Source organism: Parus major, chromosome 2 (assembly GCF_001522545.3).
Source record: "Parus major isolate Abel chromosome 2, Parus_major1.1, whole genome shotgun sequence".
NCBI classification, from domain to species: domain Eukaryota; kingdom Metazoa; phylum Chordata; class Aves; order Passeriformes; family Paridae; genus Parus; species Parus major.
Window position 1 is genome coordinate 124,229,766 of NC_031769.1, and position 20,532 is coordinate 124,250,297.

The 20,532-nt window shown below is 36.9% G+C and overlaps 1 protein-coding gene across 5 annotated transcripts in view; it reads left to right on the forward strand.

Annotated features, from left to right (window-relative positions):
- The window catches only part of RALYL (RALY RNA binding protein like), a 357,282-nt gene that overhangs the window by 325,630 nt on the left and 11,120 nt on the right, over positions 1–20,532 (forward strand). For 3 of the 5 annotated variants that reach the window (XM_015619702.2, XM_033512314.1, XM_015619705.2), the window contains 2 exons: positions 7,033–7,146; positions 11,414–11,592. In XM_015619702.2, coding sequence (XP_015475188.1) covers positions 7,033–7,146; positions 11,414–11,592 — 293 coding nt within the window. The remainder of the gene's footprint in view (positions 1–7,032; positions 7,147–11,413; positions 11,593–20,532) is intronic. The other 2 variants (XM_015619704.2, XM_033512315.1) reach the window with 1 other exon arrangement.

The following is a 20,532-nucleotide window of genomic DNA, read 5'->3' on the forward strand; positions in this document are numbered from 1 at the left end:
AAAATATGACAAATATTGCAGAAACTGTAAATTATTTAACAGAAGTTCAGTCGGTAGTGTCCAGATCCAAACAGACAGTGTTATGCCCCAGTGGAGGGATCCTTCAATGAATTCAGGTGTGATTTGAATTCTAAAAGCGTCAGCCTTAGAGCTCCAGGTGACAAGATCATCCTTGGAAACAACTCTAACTGAAGAGAGAGATGCAAGATGCATCACTGAAAATATGGGACAACATTTTGACCTTTGTTAGGCTTCTATCCTCAATTCATTATAATGACAATTGGAAAAAAATGGTTTTTATTTGATGAAGTAAATTGCACAAAGTATTCTTTCTGCATGCAGCACATATTTAAAAGTATACTTTTTAAAGTTTAAAGTATATAATATATATAAAGCATAAAGTATATAGTATATATAAAGTATACAGATTTTCATGCTAATTTTCCCATAGAATTACTTCCCTTTTTGTCAATTCCAGTCAACCCATCATAAACGTAGAAATATGATATTGTTGATTTGGACATGGAATGTTTACAAGGAATGTAAGCAGCTTATTGTAAGACTTTTATCAGAGAAATAACAGAGCCATTTCCTTAGAACTTCAATTTGGAAAGTAGAGAAGGTATGTTTTTTAACTTCCTTCACCATTTTCTTAGAAAAGCTGGTTATATTGAATTGTGAGAGGAAGCAATTTAGTATTTTGTAGCCCCTTACTCTACACTGCTAATCTGAACCCCCTGAACTAATGAACTGTTGATTCTAATGTTTATTTATTGCTAGGTAAATAGAGGATTTCTTCATTAAGGAGAAACGTAGTTCATGGAAAGGAAGCTATTTTGAGTTTTAATGAAATGCAAGACCATAGAACACCTTAATAGCGAGTTTAGAATCAACAATGTCAAAATGGTATTGACTATCCTTGGAAGATTTCACCCCCATATAGCAAAATTTTCATGAGATCATCTCCCCTAAGAGACCTTTCAGCTGTAAGTAGAAATCTCATAGATATAACTGTTCACACTCAGACTGGATCCAGAAAATGAACCCATACATGTCATATTAAAGGTTGGAACACAGCAGATCTCCAAGTGAAATCACCAGAATCAAAAGGACTCACCTCTGAGAAACAGAAATCCAAAGGCAGAAGTTTATTGCTGTGCAAAGATATTACAAAATCCTAGTATCAAAAATGCTTTGCTCATTGATGAGCACATCTGCAAAAATAATATCTGCCAGCACAGTAAAGTCCTTTATTGATCAAAAAGTGACAATATGTGTTTTAAATTTACTTCCAAAACATAAAATACATTAGGAAGATTTGATTTCTTTCCTAAATCCATAATTTTCCCAGGAACAGTTATTAATATACCATTTTCTTTTTAACTCCAAAAACTAGAAAAACATAAATCAGCATTCCCAAATTGCCAGAAGAAACTCAAAAAATTAAAGTTGGTGGGTAAATCACACATAGTAGTTCTTCATGTTAATGGTATGAGGCAGTACATACAAATTGCTATTTAGAACTGGGAATAACGCACTTTTTATTACAACGTAGAAATTGGAGCTCTCAGAGTATGCACTTTCATTTTTCACATCTGAAATCAGGAGGAAAATATTAATCAAATCTTTTATACTTTGTGTGCTTGAAATTAAGGAGTAGACACTTTAGATGTTAAAATATGCATTGAATTATGTCTTTAAATGAATTAGTTTTGACTCATAGAGTTTATATAAATTCCATCAGCTGATCCATTTTCAGTGATATCTAAAGTAATAAAATATGATAAAATATTTTATATTAAACATGAAGAACTTAGATAAAAATACGTGACTTTTCTTCCCAAAGAAATCTGAATCACACTTTGTGAATGAATCAATCTGCAGTTACAGTGTTTCACAAATATAGCTGTAGTTCAACAGTAGCACTTTCATTTTTAAAAATGGAATTGACCTTAATTTTATGCCTCTTACTATTTGCTGAATGTGGTTGTCTTCTTTGGTGTTAGATGGTTCAATGAAAGATTCATTCTAGAAGGCCACAAAGGGTTAGAAGAGGTCACTGAATCAAATTCCTTACTCTTACAAATAGCATCATCATCTAATCCTTTAAGATACATCTTAAAAGTAGTTGGAGGGGGGTCTGATTTTTCTTATTTCCAGCTTAGTTTGTTTCTCATTTGTTCATATCCCTTTTTTGTTCCAACACTGTCCTAGCATAAATGTGTTATTTCTTTTTAACTTTTTTCGTCTTCAGCAAACAAGAAAAACGCTTCTGTCCCACTAAGGGTTTTCCATTTTTTATGGTTATCTTCACAGATCAATTCAGTGGTTCCACCTGTACTCACCAGGTCCTCATAAAAAGACAATACACTTCTCCATCTTTAGCAATGTATCATTTGAGCATCCTAGCACTGCATTTTCCTTCTCAACCCAAGGATAATTCTGTCAGTGTCTTCTTCCGCTGATAAGCCTTGGTGCTAAGAGCAGGACTTCTGCTGTTAAGTGTAGGGTTTTTCTCAGTGAAATCTCATCATTTTTTCAAATGTAACATTTCTTAAAATCACCTGAGCTCTTCATCCATTCCAGTTTATATCCAGATGATATCTATCAATTCCATGTTATCAGAAAATTTCACCTGTTAATTTACATTTTTGCATCAGAATTGCTGAAGATATTTAGCCATTACTAATTTCATTAGAAATTACTCTCCCTTTCAATATGTGCATTTCTGTTATTTTTGTTATCTGCTGTCCTTTATTTATCTGTTAATTGGGAAAAAATTCCCAAATATAAGTTACTTTATTTTCCTACTCTATTGTTCAAAAGCAGATGAACAGATATTTCAGATATATGCAGCTCTGGTGTCATGCTTACCAACAGCTTTATTTCTTGCCTGAGATCAATTTAAAAAAAAAAATATATGATGTTTTAAAGGAGAATTTATATACTCTAAGCAGGACACCTGGGGCACAGAATGTATAATCTTTACATTTTATCTTTGTCATAACACTGCTTTAAAAGCCTGAAGTTCTTTCCAAGTGCTAACACAGACTCACAGAATGGATGAGTTTGGAAGGGACCTCTGGCGCTCCTCTGGTGCAAGTGCCCTGCAGAGCAAATTTCCCAGGACTGTGTCTCACCATACCCATGGGAAATAAAAATGAAATTCTCATGTTTAGATGAAATTTCACACTTTTTAATTTATGCCAAAGGTCTTTGGTGTGTCAGTGGGGTCTACTGAGAAGAGTCTGGCTTTGTCTTCTTTATTCTCTGTTGTACTGGGGAGCCCAGAGGTGGACACAGTCCTCCAGATGTGGCCTCACAAGTGCTAGGTAGAGTGGTGTGCCACATTTGGCTGGGGAAAAGTCAATTTTCTCAGTAGCTACTATGGGGCTGTGTTGTGAATTTGTGCAGGAAACAGCATTGATGACACAGGGATGTTTCAGTTACTGCTTAGCTTACACAGAGTCAAGCCCTTCTCTGCTTCACCCCACCCCACCAGTGAACAGGATGGGGGTGCACAAGGAATTGGGAGGGGACACACCTGGGACAGGTGACCCGAGATGGCCAAAAGGATGTTCTAGACCATGGGATCATCTTCAACAATAAATTAAGGGGCAGGGTGGCCAAGGCTTGTTCAGGGCATGTCAGTTGGTGTTTTCATTTGCATTGCTTTTGTTTCTTGGACTTTATTTCTTTCTCTGTTGTTTTCCTTTTTAATTATTATTATTATTACTATTATTATTATTATCATAATCATCATATTGTATTTCAATTAATAAATTGTTCTTATCTCAACCTGAGTTCTCTCACTTTTACCCTCATTATTTTCCTCCTCCCATCCTTCTGGGTGCTGGAGGGAAGTGAGCAACTGTGTGGTGCATAGTTGCTGGATGCAGTTAAACTGTGACAAGAAAAGAATCTGGCTCATGTTCAGCTTATTCTTCATCATAGTTTGTCTTTGGTAGTTGCTGCTTACCACAGAAATACTCACTACACTATAATTTAGAGTGGAATTTCTCTAGAAGAATAATTTTGAAGACTTGTACAATACTCTGCAAGGTAAAACAATAAGCAATTCAAATTATGCCATCACAATGTTGGAAACAGAGAGAAAGTTTGGAACTTGTTCAGACTGGTTGAGATATTTTTCTTTTTTCTTTCAGTACTTTTTAGTGTTAACTTGAAGCAAATGACTCTATGATCATGGAATCATAGAACCATTTAGATTGGAAAAGACCTCCAGATCATCCAGTTCAGCCTTTAACTGATCACTACTTTGTCAACTAGACCATAGCACGAAATGTCAGCCAGTCTTTTTTGCACGCCTCCAGGGATGGGACTCCCTATGCAGCCATTTCCTATGCTTAACAACTATTTCCATAAAGAAATTGTTTCTAACATCCAACCTGAATCTCCCCAGCTGCAGCTTGAGGCAATGTCCTCTTGCCCTATCACTAGTTATCTGGGAAAAGTGGACACCTCCCACCTATCTACAATTTCCTTTCAGTTTGTTGTCGAGAGTGATAAGGTCTTCCCTGAGCCTCCTTCTCTCCAGGCTAAACACCCCCAACTCCCCCAAACACTTCTCATATGAATAGCTCCTAGACCTTCCACCAGCCTCACTGCCTTCATTGTTCTTCTCTGGATACTCTCCAGCACCTCTCTCTTTCTTCAGCTGAGGTGCTCAGAACCGGACACAGCACTCAAGGTGTCTCACCAGTGCTGAGTACAGAGGGACAATGACTGCCCTGGTCCTGCTGGCCACACTAGTGCTGTTACAGGCCAGGATGCCATTGGCCACCTTGGCCACCTGGGCACTTGAATCCTTGTAGTTCCTTCTGGAGCTATCCTCTTCACAGCCTAGTTTTTCCAGAGACACCACATGGAAGCCCCCTGTGCAGCAGACCTGAGTTGAACAGCAGCACTATGCATGTGCCTGTTTCCTTGTTAAACTCAGATGTGCAAATGTTTTCTGCTTTGCCTAGACTAGAAACAAATACCATTAGATCCTTGCAGTGTGACTTCTGAGTCTGACATTTTGGGCCTGTCCAGCCTGCAGTTTGCCAGTCAAGGGAGCATCCCTGACACAACAGCTTGGCTGCACGGAGTGTGTTGCCAGCAGGCTTCATAGTGGGTTGCTGCCAGCACTTAACATTCCCCACTGGAGCAGTTCACGCCATTTCACTCTGGATTCTGAGCTACCTTGCTACTCCAACATGCACCAGCCACTGCCCCTGGGGAAGCCATAACCTTCTAAATATATAGTTGTCAGAATCTTAATATTTTGTTTCTGATCTGTGGGAATGGAGAGTGACCCGTTATTTCTCTAACATTTTAAACCCTCACTCTATAAATACACAAAATAATTCCATCAAATACTGTATAGTATATAAGAGCCTAGCACAAAGGTTAGTTTTATGCTTTTTGCTTTAAGTCCTTGTGTTCATTCAATGTGAGACCAGAGGTTTCAGCCTATACTGTGAGATAATGAAATTTCTCAATATGAGCACAATTAAACAAGTGCATTACCACATATAGGATCCTACTGCCTTTAGATGACATTATAATATAATGCACATGGCCCAAACACTAAGATAAAAATCTTTGGTTTCAACCTCAGTGAATATGCTGCAAGTTTGGAATAAGGCTAATTTGAAGCAAACACATGCTCATCGACTATCACTGAAGTAAGCAATATCTTGTCTTCACGCTTTATCATCAGATTGAGCACTGAATACAAATCACCTGAGACACATGATAGCAGATATGGAAAAGGATCAATGAACAGGACTGATGCAGCAAGACGCAGCCAGAAGACCCTTTTGACAGAAAGGGAACATGTTCTTCTTCATAGCAGAACTTCCCTTTTGCCAGGCTCAATAAGGACCCTCCTACTGCGTGTATCCATGTTCTCCATACACACACCAAAGTCAATGCAATACTCCTACAGCAGTGGTGGAGGAGAAACACAGCTCAGTGCTCTTCCACCACCAGTCCCTCATGGTGATGGTCCATTTCTTCCCAAAAGAGTTGTAACAGTGGCAGCTCTGTTGCCTACTCTGGTCCCTTATAAAGTGTTTTATTCTCCCATGCTAGCACAGGGTTGCCATTTTCTCCTCTTGACGTTTTCCACATGATAGCCTAGCAGAAACAGAGCAAGTGGATTTGATTGGACCACCTTCTGAGTATGCAACATGTTCTGATAATGCCAAAATAATGAGGTAATTTATGAGAGTTGCAGAGCTGTTTCTTTTGAAGCCAAAACACCTCCAAAGCAGTTATTCCTTCTTAGGTTAGACAATGGGAGCACAATAATAAACAAAAATGAAGAGCAAGGCAGTGCAAAAAAAGATTTGGAAACTTCAGCAAATAATTTATAGGTGATGTCTCCACGTCCTTGGATGTCATCATAAAATGAAATATTTTCATATATTACCCATAGCTGGAAAAAGCACAAGAAATTGGAGACTGAAACTGAACTGAAAGCTTTTGAAGCAACAAAACGTGACACCTCTTGGATGAGTTTTTGACTGGAATATAACCTTGCATTCCTGGCTGCCCTAGCACTTACTTTACCATTCACTCTTGCTGAGGAATACATACTGCTACTGTAAGGGATCTTTTTATTATTGTCAGTATTATTGAAAAATAGTCCAGCAAAATAATATTGCAAGATTGTGATGTGTCTATCATATTTGAATTATTCTTTCACTATAGGCTGTTTTTAAGTAAAAGTTACTTGGATTTATGAAGACGTTTTTGACATATTTTTCCTGAAATTATTATTGCTGAGCAACACACCTTACACAAACTCTTGCCATTAAGGCTTAAAAACCTGTGGTTTTCTAGGATTCAGCATTTTTAGCTTACAGTGTTAATTTTAAAAGGTAAATCTCTGAAAACGTTGACAAAACTGAGTAGAATTTCTACTAGACAGAAAAGAAAAAAAGAACATGTTTTGCTTGGTGGGGGGAATATTACCACAAATATAATTTATTTCATGTTTTGCATTTTGCTTTCTTTCCACAGTGAAATCAGATGAGTTGCAAACAATCAAGAAAGAATTAACTCAAATCAAAACAAAAATTGACTCCTTGCTAGGGAGACTGGAAAAGATTGAAAAGCAGCAAAAAGCTGAAGCAGGTAGGTAAAAGCCATTTTTAGTGAAATGAATTAAATTAGAACCTCATTACCAGTCAAGCAAACAGACTGAAGAGAACGGAAGCTGTCTGAAATTTTGGTACTTAATATAGGCCTGAAGCACGGTAAATAAAATCTCAGGTAGAACTACTGGGAGGATAGATTAATATTATTCACAGAACATGCATCATCATTTAAGAATTGTTTTTATAGTGTAGTAGGAAAAATAATCTGTCTAGTTCTTCTGGAGACAACACATCACTAAAAAACTGACTCAACAGAATTAAGCAAGAAGTTTTTTACTATGGAGATGCTTGTTCTAGGTGCATTAAGGATTAACAGGTGGTTTATATCAAGAATTATTGTCCCAGCAATAGGCAATAGTCACAAGTTGAAGCGAGGAAAAAAGTTCTGTTTGATATAAGGAAAAGAGATGCAACTAAACAAGTATAGTGAGTTGACCAGAGAGACCATAGTGGCTGTATCCTTGGAAACATTCAAAATTCATTGGTCTCAGGATCCATGGACCTCGGCCAAAATTTGAGTTTATCCCTTATTTGAAGAGTGATTGCGCTTGGAGAGACCAGAGATACTTTCCAACCTCAGTTACTGAGTGAAGCTCTGGCCTCTTTGTAAAACTGACCACACCTCCAGTTTAGCTCTTTTCTTGCTTAAAAGGTTTTGGTTTCAGGCATGCTTTGGGAATTTAAAAAATATCCAACACTACTTTATAATTTAAGTCATTGCAGTGTTCATTTTGTTACATGAATGATCTCACCTCGCAGCACTTTAAAGTCATTCTGAAAGTTATAAAGTTATATTTTCACCATCGTATATATAAAAACAATCTCAGTTCTTATGCCTGTCTGTGGTATTTTCTTTGCTATTTCCTTATAGATCACATATATATTTTTACAGGAGCTTTATACTAGTGAGTTGATTTCGTGAGAGTCAGCAGGGAAATGGAAGCCTTATTGCATGAAAAACTCAATTATCTTTTTTTTACCCATCCATACTGTGATAAAACCTTTTTATGAATTTTGTGTGAAATGTGTGAAAGAAATTCTGCCTCAGAACCCACAACTGCCTAGGTGTCTGGACAGTAGTCACTTCCATGAAGCCAAAAATCCATCAAGACACATAACGAGAATTCCTTAAAGACTGTCTAAAACTGGGAATTAGTGGTTGGGGGTTGCAGACCTGACACAGTCAAAATACGAATTTAGATCTGGATCCCTCCTGTTCTCGAGTAACTTAAAAAAAAAAAAATTTGAAAAATAACCTACTTTTTCTTTACAATCATGTTCTAAGCTGACAGAAAGTCCCCCAGTTACAGTTTAATCTCACAGATTTGAGGGCTAAGTCTAAGGTAAACCATTAGTAGACAGTGTGATTATCTCTTTCAGAAGAACTGTGTACAATATGTATTCATTAGATTCTATTTTGTTCTTTATGCAAGTTGATAAATGTTGGTATAATCGGTGAGGATGCAATTGCAAGGCACTCCATTGAATCACTTGTGCACTGAAATACTCCGACTGTGCATCTCTACCTTGGGGAGCCTTTATAAAAAATCTATTACTATGCAAAACAATCTGCAGATCATTGTACTTTGAGATGCAATTTTCACTTTTGCTAAAGGACTGTGGTGATCTCATTTAAATAGAAATCAGGTCAAAGACGAAAACATTGCTTTGTATTGAGTCATAGTCTTAAGCTTTCTGAAGAAAAGTAATGAATATCCTCAGATACTAAAAAACATTTTCAAAATATTGATGTTTGTTATTGATTTTCTAAAACATCAGGTGCAGAACTCATCTTTGGCGTATTCTTTGCCACTCATTGGAGGGTGTGAAGAGAAAAATACCTCAAAGATACCAGTAAGCATGGAACCCCATTTAAGTTTCCTGAGCTGATGAGGAGGGTTATGCAGTCTGGGTGATTAGTCTGTAGATCCAAAAAGATTTGTGCAAGCTACACCAGTAGCTGAACTATTTTATTTAGATTGTCAGATGGGAGATGACTAGATGGTTTCGTTCCTTCTCTATGATTTAGCAATGTTATTTCTTATTTTTCTCTGCCAGAATGTGTGGCCTCACTAAGACTGGGACCAGAGAGAAGATCTGTGTCTCATTTACATAAAGCAAAATCAAGCCATCATCTTGCTCTTTTGGTTTTCTAGGTGTGACTTGCTCTCTTAGAATTTTTAATCCTAAAAGTTGTTACATTTGGAGGAATGTGATGCTACAGGCTGAACAAGCTCAGTGCATACACTGGTTACTGCTCTACAGCTTTATGAAAACTCTTCTTACAGTAACAGCTGATAGTCTGGCTTTTTCTATTATGAAACTCTAACCTTTCCAATAGTGTAGATGATAGAAAATAGGATTTCTTATACATAGGAAAACTGTAGAAATAACTCCTTTGTTTGCAAAAATCTGAACCAGGAAGCTGGGAATAAGCTGTTCTGGCATGAAAAAAAATTGTTAATAAATATTCTTCCTGTAATATTAGAGATTAGGCTCTAATTAGGCTGAAAGCTAAGAACTTAAGTTTAGCTTCTCAAAACAGCCCTAAAGAGATGGTACTGAGATGGTATTTTAATCTCCTTTGGAGAACCCAGTCTATATTCTCATTAAGACAATTAAGTGACCTAATTTATGAACAGCTGTACATTAGAAGGTTTCCCATTTACATGTATTGGCTATCAATTCAGCAATCTTGTTTTTAAAAGCCTTAACTAAAATTCAGTTGTCATTGCTAGAGCTGAGTAATTTCAGAAGTGGCTTAAGTCAGGAAGTAGTAGGGTCAGACATAAAAGGTACAGGTGATTCAATCCATATTTCCTTCTGCATAAGGCAAGTAACACAATCACCTATAGCTAGCATGGAATTGTATGGAGCACCTTACCAATAGAAGATTAAGCTCCATGGGCTGAATATTCTGCTAATACACGTGATTATGGTACTGTTGAAGCAGCTGTCTAATTGTCTAATTGTATTTTTTAAATCTAAGAATCTTTCTGAAGACATTAGGTGGCTGAGGGAGGAAAGCTTAATTTTTCTATTTCTTCAGTAAGTGAGGTTACAAATGAGGAACTAAGGACTAATAAAGACTAAAGAGATGAATTTAAGTGGCAAAATAAATGTAGAGTCAAAAGGTAAAACAAATGCCTTGGTTTAAGACTATGGAAGAGAAAAATGTAATCAAATTTGAATAATATGAGTAGCTGGCAATAACTTCAAAATATATAGAGCTTCAAGATGATACTTGATTCATTAGTTGTCCAAGATAGGTAATGAACTACTAGTATTTCAGAGCAGTCAGTCTCACAAAGGAAGAAATATTTTGTTCTAGAAATTCTGTCATTGATCACCCTCAGACCAAAAAGACATAGTTTTTCTAGCTGCATGCAACCAATTCTCTGGCCTGATTCACTTTGAGTACATAAAGTTTTTCATATAAATTCCTGACATGCATAGGAATAAGACTCTGTTCCTTCCAAAAATTCTTCTAGCCAGTCCGTCTCTGTCATTCTTCCATCAATCTTCCTCTGGATTTCTGGAGTTCCTCAGCATATCCAGGAGTTTCACAACACCTAGTCACAACAATGCAGCTACCCTCATGAAGTCAACCAGAACAGATTCTTCAGGCCTCCATGGAAATAGTCTTTCTTTTCACCACTTTGCAGAAAATAGAGGAAACCAATATTTGGTTGATTGGAAGGGGGCATTCTCCAGTTACATCAGCACGTTATACCAGTGAGGAATAATGGATACTTTACTCCATAAAAACATGTTTACTTGTCTAAAAGGATTTATTGATTGCCTGTATGGCTGTTAAGATATGTTCACAGTAAATTCACACAAAATTCTTGTTCATTTATTGGAAATTAACAGCCTTCTGCTTCTCTGAGCATAGATATTTATGTACTTCTCATTGGCTGCACATGAATAAACATCTGGTGACTATGCCAATTGGATTCCAAGGCAAAGTCAAGTACAGAAAATCAAGAAGCTGGATCTAGTGGTAAATCAAGCCTTCATCCACTGCATGGTATAGATGGGGTACATGACCATATTGATATTGTGATTTACTTATGCATAAATTTTTGAAAGACAAGTTTTCATATTTGCCTGGTAGACATCACACAGAATAACACAAAGCTAGCACATCTGAAGATGGAAGCTTGGGTTTCTTCTGCAGAGCACTTTCCTTTGCCACCAGTAGGAAAGATTACTGAATCTCTAGAAGTATGTTTTCCTTACAGAAGCTCAAAAGAAACAAATGGAAGATCATGCTGATTTGATTCAAGAGGAATGCATATCAGAGAATGCAGATAACTCTACGGAAGAGCCAATTGAAGGAGGGCCAGATGCAGATGGGGATGGAGAAGATATGACTGATGGGATAGAGGAGGATTTTGATGAGGATGGCAGCAATGAGCTGGTAAGGAATAATCATGACATGTCTGTCTATATGGTTCCTACAAGTAACCACAAAGAACCAACTGTCTGGATTAACAAAATAAGCTCACAACAGGACTGTGATGTTCTGTAACTAGTGCCTACACCTATACTCTTCACACACTGTAATATCAATTAAGCATAGGAACCTCTGAGGAGAAACAGAAAAAATGTATTTTACTACATTTGGTGATTTTAGAAAGGAAATAAAATGTAGCTTAAATTGGTTTACATTTATTATTTTACATATGTAGAAATGTAGTGTGCTATTTTTTCTTTTCCTTTTTTATCTGCTGCTTTTCAAAATTAAATAAGATTCTATAATGGTGAACTTTTTCATTATTAAACCTGTGCTTTCCATAGTCCCGAGTCTCTATCTGCCATCTGTATGTTCTGCAGGTTATATTGGCAAATACAGATTTTTTTTGATAGACGGACTCTTCCTTAAGAAATGTTTGGGTTTTCAGCCTGAGGCTGCACCTTTCATGAAATGCCCATTATGGTGCTAAACTCCTAACTTCTTCTGGAGCAACATTAAAAATCCTTTGGAAAGTCAGATTTATACCTTTCTATGCATTCTTAATAAGAATGGAACAGTCACAGTGGTTTAGCCTCTGTAATACTATCCCTCTCTTCCTAATTTTCTTATTCTGCTTTACTTTGGATGCTCATGGTCATTGCTTACATTTAAAAAAATATTTAATCATGGGTATACAGTAAAAATCTTTTAGTGAAGCAGCAGAAGTCAGTTAGCAAGGGACCTGGCAGAATCAGCAGGTCTGGAGTAACAGGGCATGTGAATAACCAGTGGTTTGTACTGCTTACTGCAGATGCTATTTAAACCTACCTGTAATTCTCAGTTTTTGTCCTGTTAACCAGCCCAAGACTCTCTTAAATTTCTGTATCACAAATAACATTATTCCCAGAAAAAGCTACTAAAACCTGAATTCCCTCATCTTTTTACATGCAATGTAGAACAGACAACATTATCTCCTTTCCTTAAAGAGACGGGTTCTCCTCTTCAGATATGAGGGATGTCTGTGAGAAGCTATCACTCTGAATTTGTAGGGAGTTTAAATTTTTTAATTAATAAATACTTTTCAATATAATCTCCCACCATAGCTGATACTGGACCAGCTGAAGTGATTTTAGCAATAGGGGTGGCCATAGTTTAACAAGAATGGTGGGTTTTGCACTAATTAGGCACCAGACTCCCCATTACAGACAGCTAAGCGAGGATGTTAACATACAGTGCATTAGACTCTGATCACTCAATGCTGTCATTTCACCCTGTGGATTTGACATATATAGAATATGTCCACACTATATGACACAAAAGGTAGAAGAATTTTTTCATCTATCAAAGGCCTCAGCAGGAGGAGCTCTATAAAGCAAGCAGCACAGGAAGAATTAATTAGCAGTGAAGTCTGGAATTGGCACAACCACATTTGCTCACCACTGCTTCCAAGTTAAAAAGCCCTTCCAAGATTCATGTTATGGAATTAGTTGCAGACACAGTTCCAATGACAGCTCAGAGGTCTGACATACACATCTAAGGCATGGTGAGGAACCTGCTCCAGTTTCTCTGCATGTCATCACTAAGTGCATGACTTCTGGGAGTAGGTGGCTCACTGCACATGGAGAGTGGTGTCCTCTACATTGCATCCTGGCATGACTGGCATCCCCCCATCCCAACATGATGGTAGCAAGGAAAGGCCAAGGGAGAGGACTTCTGTGCATCATCTCAGTCAGCTGCAGCCTGGTGTAATGCCAGAGCAGTGGAGGCAATCAGCCTCACACCTTCCCAAAGGCTGGGACCCTCTAGCTGAGAAGCTGGCAATACTGTAGACTTTAAAGCTTAGAACTAAGATTGCCACTGAGGTAAAATCCCTGTCCTTTTTGTCCTCCCTTGCCATTTCCATCAAGTTTTGGAAGAGGCTGCTTCACTTTAATTTTCCTCCCTGCTGCAATGTGATAATAACACTTTCTTCCTTTTGCAAAGCCGAGAGAGATTAGTGAATGCAAAACTGCAATGAATAGGATAAACAATTGCTCAGTAAAGGATTGCTTCAAAATCTCAGGGCATGGGTGTTTTCCATGGAAAGGCAATTATAAATTGAATTATGTATCTTGCCCCTATAGTTTTCACCCAAACAGTTGTCAGTATTGGCCTGTACTTATGATATGAAGATGGTAGTTTTTAATGCATATTGTAATATGGACTGTTTTATACTGACATATTTATGTAGCTATACTGGCCAATTCCCATAAGCTTTAGTTTCTACTCCAACCATTGACAGTTCTGTAAAGGGGAGGACAATAACAATTCTACCAAATATATAGTGAAAACCCCTGTAGGAATACTTGGGAATTCAGTCTGCTTCTACCTATTCTTTGTCCTCTTATCTGAAATTGCCCTCTGTCATTTGAAAAGTAAAGTAGATATATAAGCTTGTTGTAAAGCATGTCCTAACAGATGTTGTTATTCTGTTTTATAAAAGCTAAGTTATTTAGGAAAGAAAGCTGAGAACAAATATTTAATTTTGGAATAGAGCCAGTTACAAATATTTTGAGGGAAAAAAAAAGAAAGGTGAAGAATTAAACATGTCAAATGTGACAACAGTAACAAAAACTTTCTACATAAGAAAAATGTTACTATTTTATGTAAAATAGTAACATTGGATTTGGAATTAAAAATCCTCCAAAAGGCTTTTTTAAAATGTTATAAAAATATATTATATTATATATAATAATATATAAAATATTATAATGTTTCCAAATATAGAGCTAAAGGAATTTAAGACAATGATTAAAAAAATATTTTCTTTCTAAAGGAATTTAAGACAATGATTAAAAAAATATTTTCTTTCACCACTAAGACCAGCAGAGGAAACAGAAAAGTATTTAAACAGGCAAAGCTAATGCCCTGAAGTCATTTCAGCAGGAAAATTAGCTGTGAGTCCACTAGCATGAAAAATATTAATAGAGGGAAAAAGGAAGATTACTTAAATTTACATCTTAACCCATAGTGAGTTCTTCAGATTTATCTGTAAATTTACTGCCAGGTCATTTCCCAAAACCTGCTGCAGATTTGCTGAACAGAAATCTGTTTTCCTAAGGCTGTCAATAAAGGGAGATATTAAACAAGGTCACACCCACTGCCAGGGTCCAGGTTCTGCAAGAATAGAGCATCTGAATCCATATATGTGGGTCACCATCTTTGCAGCAGAGGACTCAAAAATATATTTCTTTCTTTATTTCTAATTCTAACTTGGAAAGGAAGTGACTACACAGGATTTATGCTGAGGGTTTAGGTGGTAAGATCAGTTCTCTCAATTCACACACTGTCCATTTGAAGGAACAGGTTACTGCACATTAACTGAGTGATGTGCAGCCTTCAGTCTAGACCAGCTGTAAAGATGCAGTCTGAGTTAAGTCAAGCATGGATTTAAGAACTCTTCAGCCTCTTCGGTTGTCTGCCTGGCTGCACACACAAAACATCATACTCGACAGCTGAACATCTTCTTCATCCACCATCTAGACGAGGATGTTGTTCAACCTTGCATCGTAATTTTCTATGACTAAAGACATGGCCACAAACAGTCATTATGGCTCAGCTAAAGTGTGAAAAAGCTTTACGCAGCAATAACTTGATTGCTCATCTGAACTCCAATTCGAGACATGATGCATTTGAAGCACCTGCTGCAGTCATCAAATATCACCTCTTGAGAAAGTCTCTTTTGTACTATTTGCTCAAAAATGTCTCTCAGTAAATGTCTCCTGTGTTCCAGACACTTAGAAAAATTCCCAAAGAACTTTGCTGCATTTTTATACTGAAGAGTTCTTCAAAAGGTGATCTCAGAAACATGATCCATCTATGTATGAATATGTTAAAGAGTTGGATTCAACTTGCTCACTGAAGTGTACCATAAGCTTTCATCCATATGCTCTCACATGGCCTCTCACTCCCACCTGTACAAGGGCATGCTTATTTTGTAGGTTTATATATATATAGAAACGAGAAGAACAAACAGTTGGTTATCCCAGATTTTACTGGACCCATAATTCAGGCTTTCATGCCACTCCTAACTTGTATAGTTTTTAGTAGCAGTGAACTTAAAATTTCTGTGTTCCCTCTTTGTGGATTCCTTTTAGTTTAAACTCTCCTTCAACAGTGCTGTGAAGAAAGCAACACACTGTTGCAACACCCATCCCATTTTATGGAAAGCAGGCTCCCATGAAGAAAGATCTTCATTTTTACTAAATTAAGTTCATACACAAATCACAAACCGGTCACAAATTACCAAAACACAAATCTCCAGTGATATCAAGCAGGTTTTGTGTGTCTACCATGGCTTTAAATTGTAAGTAATGGGAGGGAAAACAAATAACATTTTCTCACTCCTGTGGCTGCGCAGGGGAGAACATAAAAACTACCTTTGCAACATGCTCCAACATGTAATTACATTTGAGAAGCAGTTGGTCCTCAATCCCTTTATAACAAGACCCTTCTTACTAGAAATAACATTAATATTGTACAGCCTGGCTGAAAGATTGAAGGAAGAGCATTTCTGAATTAACGTTCCTAGTGGTTCCCTAATTCTGCTGATTTAGCACATGGACAACCCAGTGCAGACCCAGAACATTCCATATATCTTCTCTGAACTTGTTTTAAAGGGTGTTAATCAATCTTTGAGGCAGCACTGATCAAGTCACTGTGATCCACTTGTAAATAAAACAAGTTACTTCACTTGAAGCCTGAAGTACTATAGATTTGGGAAAAAACAAACCAAACAAAACAAAAACACCTTTAGCCAATGGTTAATAAAATACCAACAAAATAATTAACTGCAATGAATTATACACAAGCCCTCATAGTCGTATTACATTGCCTGAGAATTATAGTTCCTATCAAACTGTCAGCCTTTCATAGTAAATGACTATAATCGTAATAGCATGGTAGTGGTTCAGTAGTTGAGCATTCAGTACAGCAAACTGTTTTCTGGTAGAGTATGTGATGCAAATACAGTAGATTTATGGTGCCATAACTCAGATCAGACACTGGTTAGTGCTTGGTTGGAATTTGAAGCATATATTCACTATCACAGCATTGTTTTATGCTGGTGTAGCTGTGCTAAAAGTAATGAAGCCAGACAAGCATTATTAGATGGAATTTCCACAATAATGAGTCAACTTTAATGAGATGTCTAAAGAGGCTTTTTTGTTAAATTATTTTAGAACCAAAGATACAGAGACTATAAAAGGCCCAGTTCTGGTTACAATGTAGATTTACAGCAGTTATTTCATCAACAATTATAGTTCCCTTTCTATTAAGTATATTTCAGTTGTATTTACCTCTCAAGGGTATTTGATTTCTTACTCTTGTCCTTTTCTCCACCTCCACACTGCATGTTTTCAGTCTATCAAATTTCTAATATCTGATAGAGAATAATGTTTCAAATATTAATACCAGAAACTGCCACAGACATAAAACTCAGGGTAATCCTCATGCTGCACTGGTTTTCATTATGCAAAAGTAAAGCCATTATGATATAATAATAGCTATATTTCTTGTAGGAATTGATGCAATTACCATTTAAATCAACTAGAACCAACTAGTGCTGTGGCCTAAGCTCATCAAAAACATTTCCCTCTTGTCACAAATGCATGATTTAGATTGCTGGCAGGTTCACTATCAAAGATATTAACTGAAGTGGTTTTAATATGATGTTATAGAAGAGTAACTTAGCCAAGGTTCAGTGGCAAGGTTCACTGTAGTATTGTACGGCACAGTCATTTGAACAATGACTCAAAACCACCAAGGCACAAATCTGAGTTACCAAAGCACAAATTATAGTTATGATCTAAAAGGTTTTGTAAAATATCAGTCACTTCTCAAACATTTGCCATTGGTAAATGGTCTCTCTGCTTCAAGAAGTGACCTTGCTCAAGGTGCCAGCTCAAGGGGAGGCCACTCACTCAGCTGTGAGGGCTCAAAGAAGGCTCACTTAGGCTGTCAGATAAGTGGAATAAAGTGGCTGGATTGTAATCAAATTACATGCAATGGAAAAGATAGGCACAAGACTCCTTGTACCCACAACTTTCTTTGTTCCTTGATAAATGAGACTAAAAATCTGCCAGCTGTTCATGTGTTAATTACATGATGGGTGTCCAACACCACTCATATCAATGCTCCCTGTGCCAGTCTTTGCCTTTGTGGGTCTTCAGGGAACAGATTGCAACTAGAGGAGTTCTTGGCTGCCTGGGCTATGGTGCAGGCCTTTACCTCCTTTGGAGTCTGAATAAAATTGCCACTAGCTTGGTTAAGGGGTTGATTGTACGCATCACACCCCTTCTATAAGTAGCTGAAGGAAAATTAATTTAATAGCAAATCTGTATAAAACTTTGAAACTTTCTTCTCTTTAATTATTTTGCATGGAATTCAACAATGAAAATACTCAACAGAAAGTAAAATAAAATCTGCAGAACTAAAATTTGTCTGATGAATTTCATCAAATTTAAGCCCAGTTTTGCATATTTCAAATAACAAGATCAATCAAATATGTGACTGTGTGATAGTATTGACAGTACTTAATTTATCGCACTTAAACTAGATTTTTCATTGTCCATTTAGATGCATGTTTCTTCATGCCATAGAATCAGGGCAGACAAGACTGACTCTTCTATTATCAGCCAAATTAGGCTGATTAGGCTTGTTAAAAAGACCAGTAGCTATTCTGACAACTTGCAGCTTTCTGAGTTCATTTGTACCAGATACTACTTCAAACATAAAAGACAAAACTTTTAATTTATGGCAATGACTGAAGCAATGCTGTTCCAGAAATCTTATTCAGCTTACTTTAAAAATCACTAAGATCATGCAAAATTTTGTCTTTTCTATTGTGCTTACCATTCATTGAAATCTTGCATTCACTGTCAGGGGAACATGATGTTCTTCATTCCTAAATGAATAGGTAAAATATTGTGTTCACTAGATAAATATCAGTGAGGGATGTTTGTACTTGAGCAACCTAAGAAAGTCATTAGGGGCACCATACCTGACAGATACTAATTCCTTGTACCTTTCAAAACTGCAGTAAATCTAATAACCTGTGAGTGAAAAAATGGAGAAAGAAATAAAAGCATGCCATGAAATCAAAAATTGTAAGAAACATCCTGGCATGCCCTTTTGTTATATTTAATATATGTAGTAGCACAGTAGACGTGTTTGCCGCTCAGCCACTGTTACATGAATCATTGGAAAGACCTTGCCACTGGCCCCTCCTCCCCATTTTTTCCTGGCAGTCAATTTATCAGAGGAAGATTTCCTAAGTGGTGTTCAGTGTTTTAACCAGGGTACTGGTTTATGACTGACTACATAATGTTTTTCTAATTATTATTTAAATCCTTATCACCTGGGAACCTGCAGAAAACACAAGCAATGTTATCATGAATTTTGTGTCTCTTACTACTGGATTTTCCCTCCTGTAATTACATTTTTGCAAAACAAATAGGCAAACTAATTTTATTGAATTCAGATCTATTACTCTGAATCTGCTCTATTTTACTTAGTTCCCAGTTTAAAAATCCTCAAATCTTAAAATGATAAAACTTTTAAAACATTGTAATATAAATAATATAATTAATTTACAGACTAGAATCTTATAGATTTGATAAAAAAGAGCTTGAAAATAATGGGTTTTCTCTTCTTTTTATCTCTTTTTTAAGCAAAGTGTGTGGGATCAGGAATTTTGGGTTCTCAGCTTTGACCCATGTGGTAGGCAATGTGTCTCAGAAGATTGAAAGTGCAGGTAGAATTAGCACCTCTTTTTGAGGTCAGACCAACAGGTGCCTTTCTTTGGCATGGAAGAAAGGACACAGTATTCCCAATAATTTAAACTTATAAGAAATTGTATGCTTTCCAGTAAAGAAAAATGTCTGTGGAACAACAGGAAATATATTCTTCAATGATTCTGTTTTACTTTTTCAGTTGCATCCTGCCATCTGTCTTTACTTGCCTGAAGTCTCAGTCAACATTTAATAAGATAGTCATGGTGCTTGTTAATTCTGAGGCAGCAAATATTTAATTTTGATGGTTCAGGTTCTATCAAAAGAAAAGCTGCTTTTCCTCCAGTTTTAAAACAAAACAAAACCACATATCAATCAGTGAATTTAATCAGAGGTAAACAATGCTCTCAGATCAGGCCAAAAATTCTCTTAGACACGTAAATGAAATACTTGCCTAAATGATATTAACCCTCCTCTGATATAACATAGTTGACCTTAATATTCAGTATTAGTAGCCTCATTCTTTTTTAGTCTAAGTAGATCAGAAATAGCTCCACAAATTTTGCTGGCCCAAAATTTACGTGCATATAGGCAATCTCTGAGTGAAGTGCAGAAACAATGACAGCCAAATACCTACCACTTAGATGCAAACCTGGATCCCTTTCAAGCGAGGATGATGATAACTTCTAAAAAATATCACAGTGTTTTTGCTGTACCTTATGGCTGAAAAAGAAACATCAGTAATTAATTGAAGAAACTCAACACTTTAAATAAGACTGATTTTGGTTTCCACCCATGAACATTTTTGCCAATGCAATTTTAACTAATTCTGGTGGAGTGGCCCTTTGTTTGCTTCCCTGTACTTTGGCTGACTCCAATAAAATTTGGGTGACTTGTTGAAGGAGCTGCACTGGGTTTTGTTCCCCCATCATTTACAACCAACAGCTCCCATCTGTGCATAGGGGGAATAACCATCAGAACAGTAACCTAGAACAGATACCAAAGCAGCAGTATGAGGTGTGTCGGGAAAGAAGTGAATGGGAAGGGGAACACTGGTGTTTTATAGGCCATCACTGGGACACAGAAATCCTCTGGAAAAACTCAGGCCAGCCATTGGGTCTGTGCTATGGATTTG